Source organism: Podarcis melisellensis (genome assembly GCF_964234715.1).
Source record: "Podarcis melisellensis genome assembly, chromosome: 1".
NCBI classification, from domain to species: domain Eukaryota; kingdom Metazoa; phylum Chordata; class Lepidosauria; order Squamata; family Lacertidae; genus Podarcis; species Podarcis melisellensis.
This window is the reverse complement of record NC_138528.1, coordinates 52,354,831-52,364,746: the sequence shown is the minus strand read 5'-3', so window position 1 is coordinate 52,364,746 and position 9,916 is coordinate 52,354,831. Positions and strand designations below refer to the sequence as shown.

The 9,916-nt window shown below is 44.0% G+C and overlaps 1 protein-coding gene across 1 annotated transcript in view; it reads left to right on the top strand.

The window, feature by feature from the left end:
* The first annotated feature begins 70 nt into the window (after positions 1-70).
* Positions 71-9,916, top strand: part of HSD17B12 (hydroxysteroid 17-beta dehydrogenase 12) — a 57,479-nt gene continuing 47,633 nt past the window's right edge. Inside the window, exon 1 of the mRNA XM_081891981.1 lies at positions 71-404. Coding sequence (XP_081748107.1) covers positions 86-404 — 319 coding nt within the window. The 5' untranslated portion in view covers positions 71-85. The remainder of the gene's footprint in view (positions 405-9,916) is intronic.

Here is a 9,916-nt window from a genome sequence, read left to right as displayed (position 1 = left end):
TGTGGAGGAGGGCGGTTTCGGGGAGAAAGAATGACTTGAGTAGGCCTCCGCTAGCGTGGACTCCCCGCGAGCTGCAAAACGTCCAATGGGAGGGCGCGAGGGGGAAGCGGCCAGCCAATGGCTACGCCGCGGGGGCGGGGCTGTTCCGTGGGACAGGCCCGGTGGAAGCCGGGCGGGCTCATTCTCGCCTCAGCCGTCTCGTCGCTGTGGTCGCAGGAGCTGCGGCGGCGCTATGGGGGCCTCCGATTCTTTCTTGTCTTCCTACGCCGGCCTCTTCTACTGGGTCGGGGTGTCGAGCGTCGCCTACTTCGTGTGGCTGCAGCTTCAGCGCGTAGTTTATGCCGTCCGCCTGTGGGTGCTGGGCAACCCGGCGGCGGTGGGCCCGCACCTGGGCGCGTGGGCAGGTGAGTCTACCCGCCCTCCGCCGCGACGGTGCCCCTTGGCTCGGAATTCTCCAGTGGAGGCCTTGGCAGCCAGCCCCCGTTTCCCTCTCTTGCTCCCTCCGCACAGTCCGGCCGGTGCCTTCCCCTGCTAGGCCTCTGTTCAGCCCCAGCAGTTCTCGGCTGCCTTCACTTCTTCTCCCCACTTCGTCAAACTCGCGCACGCCTTTTCCCTCCTGCGCAAGTGTGTTTGTGTCTTCCCCTTTTATGTTGGCGGGTGATAACTTTCGAGCGTTTCGCCTTGTTTTGAGAGGAGCCCTCCTGGCTCACCCCTCCTCCTTAGCTGGCATTGGATGGGAATAAAGTGCGGTACACACTCAAGGTCGCTCGCCACGGATTAGCCTATCACTTCACATTCTGCTGATGCTGCTTTTCTGTAATCGGCGCTGTGGCAGATTTGGGGCGGGGAGAGTAAGGCTGTACTTGGATTGTTTAAATTTCTCTGCCCAGCGAAAGCTTCAGCTGCGCAGTAAGATTGATAAAATTACCGGTAGCTCTTTCTTTTATTCTTGTAGTCAGGGTTTTAAAAAGCCTCTTTCCTGATGTATGCTTCTAGAGGTAATGTTTTTAGTGATGTTGGTTATTGATGTGGATGGTTTTCTGGCCACATGCATTGGAGTGGGGGGAGACAGTATCTTGTTAAGTGTTGTGCTTCGGTTCAATCATAGAGATTGAGAGTTCAGAAGCAGGAATTGGTAGTCATTATAGATTTTTTTGATCCAAGGAAAGTGGGGATAATCCTTTGTATCTATCTGCTTTTTGGCCCTTTCTCCCAATAAATATTTATTTAGGGTCATTATTAAATTCATGTAAGACATCTTACTGGTAGAATGGAGCTTACTAGAATAGTTTTATCCTGTGCTTGGATCCCTTAAGGGTTAGGATGCCTATGGTATACCGAGGTTATCTTATATGTACCCCAATTTTCTACAATTGAGAGTTACCTGACATAGCTTACAAGATTTTTTTAAAAGGAAAAAGCAATAATAAAGCTAAAGCTTCAGAAATGGAAATTTAAAGCAGAATTAAAAGAACATAAAGCAGAAACTTTTTAGAGCTTTTGTATAATGTAAAGGATCTCATTAGGAGCTAAGTAAAAAAAATAAGTTATGCTTTTGTTTGATTGCTCTGCAACTGACCTGTATAAGTTTTTGAAACATGCTCTCTTTTATGTTAATGTAATCAATAGATTTAATTCTTGGCCCTAGTGAACTGCCAGTGTATTATAATATATGCATCTTGGGTCATGAATAACGTAGATTTTTCCCCTTAAGAAATTAAAAAGCCATGTAGAATTGCTTTTATTAAACCAGCTTCTGTTCATGTCAGTATATGCCAGCTAGTAGCTCTTGATTTATTTGGAATTCTTCACCAATAGTACCTTTAAATTTTAATTAATCCTACATCTCCATCCCATTCGCTGAACTATGCACAGATTCATCTCCCACAATAGCTAAAATAGCATCCTGTGGAGGCAAATAGGCATTACTTGTTTAACTCTGCCACATTTGCTTCTAGTAACAACTCCAAGTGCCCTTGATATACACTTTTGTTGGCATATTTTGCTCTGATTTCATTTAAGATATTGCTAGCCTTGTCTTTCTTGCTCTTGTGATACACTTTCATATTATGGACAGGTTATTCTGTAGTGCTGACACAGAAATCCTGATGGCAGTACTGACTGTTGTGTAGTGGCCTGGGGCAGTTTATATTGTGATTTTATGGGGTTTTGGGTGCCGTAAATTAAGTGCTATAATTTTTTTAAAAAATAATTTTTATTAACCGGCCAATCAAATCAAATCACATCACATAAATTCCGAATTACAAAGCCGAATTTTAAATTTTGTTGAGGGGACCCATATTTCAAGATCCGAAGGGGGGGGGGGTTCTGATCATCTTCTTGCTACTGCATTAATGTCCAAATCAGTCCAAACAAAGTTCATAATTCTATCCAGTATTATCTTGTTGTTTCCACATCACATCTTGTTCATATATTTTCTCTTTTTTGTTTATGATCTCTTCTGATAGTCTCCTTAAGCCGATAAACACCAATAATAATCCCGTGTGAATTTTTCCGTTCTTCCAATCCTCAAATCGAGATGGTTTCCATATATCATCGCCTTCATAGATAACATCGCTCTTTCCATCATTAATTACAGAACTGTCGCTCTTAAGTCCCTCTGAGGAGTTTCACCCACAATATAAAAACAGCTCTATTTCTCTATTTCTCCTCCCAGACTTAAGTCCTCCGACAGAACTTCCCAATATGGCGACGGCACTTTTAACTGTGTCATTCCAAAGCCCTTATGCATTCCACGCTCTTCTTAAAACATGCTTTGGTTTGAAAGTTTATCTCCACACAGCCTTAAATCCACAGCTTAAGTCCTTAAAACGGCATTTCTCACTTGTGAGGGGGGCCGATTCTTGTTTAATCACATAAAGGAAAGAAAGGAAAGTTTTTCCCCCCTCCCCCATCAGTCCCCTTGCCATACCGAGTCTTGGCATATCTTCTCATGATTTATACTTGTTCCTCCTACTCGTCTTGTTTTATCAGAGATCTCTTCTGTTAGCAGTCTTTACTCCCCCTCCTTCCTTGAAATATGTGCATTCGCTTCATCCAAATTGTTTCTTTTGAAGTTCTTGCAGCTAGTGGCGCGGATCAGAGACGGCGTCCAGGAGCGCCGAAATCCCACAGGAGGGCATTGTGACTAGTGCCCCCATCCCCACAAATTCGGGGGGGGGGTAGGGAGGCTATTTACTCCCATCACAGCCTCCAAATTACCTCGTGTGGGTCGGAGAGATTTTATTGTCAGCCATCTTCTGATGCGCCCCTAGTGGCCCCCTTAAGTGCTATAATTTCATCAATGCTTTGCTGCATTTAGCTGTGTAAAAATACAGGCCAGCCTGATAATGGCTGGTTTGTTAAGCAAACAAAGGCAGGGAATATGAGCCATTAACAGAGACTCTCTGTTCTGGACAGCAAATGGGTGGAGCTTCACTCTGAGCTGTGGGTAGTTAGTTTTTAGAAGGGAGTTTCAGGATTGCAGTGGGAAATGATGTAAACTGGAGGGAACATAGTTGTAAGTTGCAGCAGGCTGGTGAAAGTGGGGAGAGAGCTCAATGGGGGCAGACAGTGTGAATCCAAGGCTGCAGAAATGGAAGAAATGAAACCCTTTTGGGACTGTAATCCTGGAAGGTTTAGGTTGTATATACAGTATGTATAAATAAACCATGTATCTTAAAGACACCACAGTCTCTGCTGTGCCTTATTTCCAAAAGGAAACACAAACCCTGGGTAAGTGCCTGACCCCTGAAATCTGGCACTGCTGTGGAGATTGGGGTGGTGTGCAACAGTAAGATAAGAGGTGAAGTTTTACTGGCACTGGGAATTTCAGTACGCAACCCCATGCTCTTTGTGCAGTGATGCATGCATTACGACCATACTCATTTATGTTAACTGAAATTCTTGTTTTGTCCCAGAGTGTATCTTTGCCTAGTATCACTTGTGGAAGATATAGAAGTTTGATATTCCAAAAGAATCATTCCAAAATGGTTGATGCGGTCAGTGTGTAAAATGCAAAAGGAACAAGAACCCTAACTTCACACCACTCTCCACAACTCTTTACCCCTCTCTGTATCCCATAATATTCATTCTTGTCTTTCTGCAGTAGTACATATTCTGTATCCCTATCTTTTCCCTTTTTTCTTGTCTCTTTCTCATCCCCACCCCATCTTTATTTCTTCTGAGTTCAGTAGCTGGAGTTTAACAACCAGTTTTCATTATTAATTAGTAATTCTCACTGTCTCAATCAGATTAGTCAGGTTCCAACAGACTGGAAAAACTAGTTCTAACTCCATCAGATCCTCATGGTAAGAAGCAGTGACAGAACGTACTAGATAAGCTCCCATCCCTTCATCCCCCAACACTGGGAAACCTGTTTGGCCTGCAGATTTGCAGAGAGAGAGATAGGAAAAGGCTATGTATGGCTGAAGCTGCACATAGTTAGGAAGAGGACAATGGTCTGCGCTTGGGCCTTACCTTGAACAGGCTTGTGCTAATGTAATGTTTTTGTTTTCATACAGTAAAAGGTCCAAATAAAAATATGTTTTACATATTTTTTTCATAGATAACATTTTGGAAACACAAGCATGTTGTGTGCTAAAAAGACACCTAGATACTTGTACAAAAGTGCAAAATTTTAAACAGTTCACAATATAACGGTGTTATGTTAATTGTCTTAATACAACTCTAGGAGTCAGATGAACCACTTTTTAATCCATTCTTAAAAATTTAAATATAAGTTTCTGAGGAAAAAACATACAGCTTGATGGCTGAGTATAGGCATACTAATTTAATTTTATAATCAGTTCCATTGGACAGCTCCCAAGACTTTCCAACTTTTGCAATCAAATTACATAATATTTTTCCATTAGTTCTTTTCTGCCACACCAAAACAACCTTCATCCTGATTATCACTGACCTGATAATTCCATCAACCTGTCAGATAATGTGTGGATGTGCCTGTCTGTAGCTCTACCTAGGAGATTACATCTTGTGAAAACTGCATAATCTTGATCAGTTGTTCCCAAATCCCACCCCCTCTTTAAAAATGCTTAGGGAATTGGCAGAGCACTCTTTGCTCCTTTTTTCTTTTGCCTTTTATAGCAGTGGTAATGCACTGTGCTATAAGCCTTAAGATTAAAAAAAATATGGCTTTTTATATCTTACACGCTATTTTATTGTAGTACAATTTGAATTCCACAGAATTCTGTAGAATTCAAATTGTAAGCGTTCTTCACAGGCATGCTGTGGACCACACAAACAAAGCTGATGGTCTGTGGACCACAGTTTGGGAACCCCCAGTCTAGGTAAATGATTATCAGAGAGTACTGAAACATGGGCATATTGTCCATGGGCTTAAGAGATACGCTACAGACATTATTTCTGGACTTTGCTCATGCTGTTGACAGTCCACAAGCTGCTTCTCACTTTCTCAGATAATGTGACATGTTTAGTGCCTTAGGCAAATTGCTCATTCTACACATGTAGCCACAAACTTGAGATTATAGTTGAGAGCAACCTAGAGTAAAACAGAGCACTTTTCCAAGTTAACCAAGGGTGGTATTCAACTAAGGTTTACTCCGAGTAAACCCAGAGAAATCAATCAACCTATTTTTGTCACTTTCATTTTTATGAGTCTTTGCATAAAAAATAGCTGAATACCACCTTTAGTTTCATTACCTCCTTACTACTAGCCTGCTGTATGTAAAGGTAACATCTAGTGATGTCCACCAGTTTGCCCAGCAGATCTTCTGTCTTCTATTTTCCCTTCCTGAACAGATTTTAGGGACACATGGGGGTGTGGAGAGTAAGACGAAGCCCAGATGTGCAGGTGGATGTCTGCTTGCACTATGATTTGATCTTGCTCATATTGGCCACTAAAGGTCCTCGGGGTTACATTTACATTAACAAAAAACATCAGGCAACTACAGTGGTACCTCGGGTTAAGTACTTAATTCGTTCCGGAGGTCCGTTCTTAACCTGAAACTGTTCTTAACCTGAAGCACCACTTTAGCTAATGGGGCCTTCTGCTGCTGCCGCGCCGCCAGAGCCCGATTTCTGTTCTCATTCTGTTCTTAACCTGAAGCACTATTTCTGGGTGAGCGGAGTCTGTAACCTGAAGCGTATGTAACCTGAAGCGTATGTAACCCGAGGTACCACTGTATATTTAAATTAAAACTTGTAAGAATTACTTTAGCCAGAGATAGCCTATCCATATACCTCTCTCATTATTTAAGATAGATACATAAAACCATCTTTGTTTCCAATAACATTGTGGTTTGTCCATATAGTCCATATAGGTAAGTCAAAATTCCACTCCTTTAATACATGCTTTGAGGTGGTTCCAATTTACTGTGTGTTGAAACACAGCTAGTTTGGAAACTTGTACCTGTACCTGTCTTCCAGAAAAGTACCTCTCAGTTTTAACATTTGGGAACTGGACATGTTAATCCAGATAAAATCTTACTAGCTTGGAATAAACGATCTAGTTTTCCTCTGCACAGCTGTCTCTTGTTCCTCAATCAGGAGTGCTGGACAGCACAAAGCCATTGTGAAGAAGTTGTTAGAGTGCTGAGCTAGGACCTAGGAGGCCAGGATTCAGGTCCCTACTCAGCTTTGAAGCCTACTGGGTGAGACTTTAGGCTAGTCATTGTCTCTCAGCCTAACATACCTCACATGGTTATTGTGAGGATAAAATAAAGAGGGGAAGAAGTGTTTTCTATTCTTTAGCTCTTTGGGAATAAAAGGTGGGCTATAAATGTACACAAATTGTGTACCTCTAGGAGACAGGGACACAGGTGGCGCACAGGGACACAGGTGGTGCTGTGGGTTAAAGCCTCAGCGCCTAGGACTTGCTGATCGAAAGGTCGGCGGTTCGAATCCCTGCTGCGGGGTGCGCTCCCGCTGCTCGGTCCCAGCGCCTGCCAACCTAGCAGTTCGAAAGCACATCCGGGTGCAAGTAGATAAATAGGGACCGCTTACCAGCGGGAAGGTAAACGGCGTTTCCGTGTGCAGCTCTGGCTCACCAGAGCAGCGATGTCACACTGGCCATGTGACCCGGAAGTGTCTTCGGACAGCGCTGGCCCCTGGCCTCTTAAGTGAGATGGGCGCACAACCCCAGAGTCTGTCAAGACTGGCCCGTACGGGCAGGGGTACCTTTACCTTAGGAGATATTCATCCCACAGCATAAGGCAGAGGTTTCCAACCTTTTCAGTCCACAACTCCCTTAACCAACTACTGTACACTCTTTCTGTGGCACCCCTGTGGGGCTCAGGAACCCAGTTATTTCACCCCTTGCCTGCAGAGCTGGCTTCCTCTCACCTTTTTGTAAACACCCTCCCTTGTGGAGTGTTCCCTCAGCCTCTTCTCCTCTCCCCTCTCCTTGGGAGTCCTGCTGCTGCCCCTGGTCTCTGAGCTGCCCCACTCTCCACCCCAAAGAAAGGTGGCTCCCAGAGGCACCTTTTGCCTGCAGAGTTTACAGCCAGGGCTGTAATAAAAAGCTGGGCAAGCCTTTGGGAGGCAGAGACATGAGAGGCATCAGAGGAGGGAGGGAAGGAAAGAGGGACAGAGGCAAGTGTTGCCCGTGGTACCCCTGACCATCATTCAAGGCACCCCAGGGTGCCATGGCACACTGATTGAAAACCACTGGCTTAAGTCATCAGTTGTTCCAGTCTCGCCATAGCAATTGTCACATGATGCTGGGCCAGAATATGAAATATGGCCTGAATAGATTGAAGCATTGAATATGCTTTCAATGAGGTTTATAACATGGGAAAGAAGTCCTGTGAGGAAAGGTTGAAGAAGGAGCTGGGTATGTTTTGTCTGGAAAAGAGTGGGGTGGGGAGAGAAAGTATAAAGGTAAAGGGACCCCTGACCATTAGGTCCAGTCGTGGCCGACTCTGGGTTTGCGGTGCTCATCTTGCTTTATTGGCCAAGGGAGCCGGTGTACAGCTTCTGGGCCATGTGGCCAGCATGACTAAGCCACTTCTGGCGAACCAGAACAGCGCACGGAAACGGCATTTACCTTCCTGTTGGGATGTGCTTTTGAACTGCTAGGTTGGCAGGAGCAGGGTGAGCAACAGGAGCTCACCCTGTCACGGGGATTCGAACCACCGACCTTCTGTTCGGCAAGTCCTAGGCTCTGTGGTTTAATCCACAGCGCCACCCGCATCCCTAGGAGAGAGTATGTTGTTGTTTAGTTGTTTAGTTGTGTCCGACTCTTCATGACCCCATGGACCAGAGCACGCCAGGTACTCCTGTCTTCTACTGCTTCCTGTAGTTTGGTCAAACTCATGCTGGTAGCTTCGAGAACACTGTCCAACCATCTCATCCTCTGTCGTCCCCTTCTCCTTGTGCCCTCATTCTTTCCAAACATCAGGGTCTTTTCCAGGGAGTCTTCTCTTCTCATGAGGTGGCCAAAGTATTGGAGCCTCAGCTTCACTATCTGTCCTTCCAGTGAGCACTCAGGGCTGATTTTCTGAAAAGAATGGATAGGTGTGATCTTCTAGCAGTCCATGGGACTCTCAAGAGTCTCCTCCAGCACTATAATTCAAAAGCATCAATTCTTCGGTGATCAGCCTTCTTTATGGTCCAGCTCTCACTTCCATACATCACTACTGGGAAAAACATAGCTTTAACTACGGACCTATAAGGAGACAGTATAGCCCTCTTCAAATACCTGAAAGGCTGTGATGTAGAAGGCAAATACCCCCCCCCCCACTGTCCAGACAGGGAGTCTGGAGTAACCTCTCTGTTGCCATCCTTGTTGAACTTATTCTCACATATTCTGTTGTTTACATAGGTGGGGTAGTAGAGCAGCTGAGAGAATAATGGAGGATTCTGCAATTACTTAAAATATTTTTTACAAGCCTAAGTATTAGTTTTGTAATGTTTTTCTTACAAAGCTTATCTTGCAAGAACTTACCACTATTTCCTCTGACTTGTGCAATCTATAAATATATATTGGAAATGGATTTTTATTCTTCATATTAGAACTTAAAAAATAACAAACTTACAAAAACAAGTGTTAGGGTTGCCAAGTTGTACCTATACAGTGGTACCTTGGGTTACATGCACTTCAGGTTGCATACACTTTGGGTCACAGACTCCGCTAACCAATAGATAGTACCTCGGATTAAGAACTTTGCTTCAGGATGAGAACAGAAATTGTGCTCCGGCGGCAGTGGGAGGCCCCATTAGCTAAAGTGGTGCTTCAGGTTAAGAACAGTTTCAGGTTAAGAACGGTGCTCCAGAACAAATTAAGTATTTAACCCGAGGTACCACTGTATCTTGAAAAATCCAGAAGCAGCAAGAAAGTTGCAGCTCCTGTGGCACATTGTGTCTTTATTAATCACTTTGCCCTGTATCTTTTGTAGGAATCAAAGTTGAGTGTCTCCCCCCGCCCCCAAAAAAGAAACACATGGTGAGCAAGGGGACTGGTTGTAATATAGGCACAATCCATGTGAACTCTCCCTTATAACCTAATGGTATGGTATCAGTTGAGTGTACAAGACCCCACATGGTGCAAATCCTGGATGTGGTTCTTTGTGAAAATGCTGGAAGAAGCCACACAGACACAACTGAGATAGAGATGTAGGATGGACCAGCAGGCCTGACACTTCCATGTCTCACAGTGCCTGTGAATTTTCCCAGATGCCTTTCACCCTCATCCATACACACACTTTGTTTGATAGTTATTAATAATCAATACTTACAATATTATTCTGCTCTTCCATTGGAGTGTTTAAGAGTGGCTTAGCATTTAAGAGGATAAAAGTATAAAACCAGATAATTAAGGGCTGCTTCGACATAATCTAAGTAAACAAAAACAAACAAATCAGAAAAATGCAAAACAAAAATTTTGGGTAAATTTAATCTATTTGCCTTGCAGTGAAAACACATCATAATTGAGGAC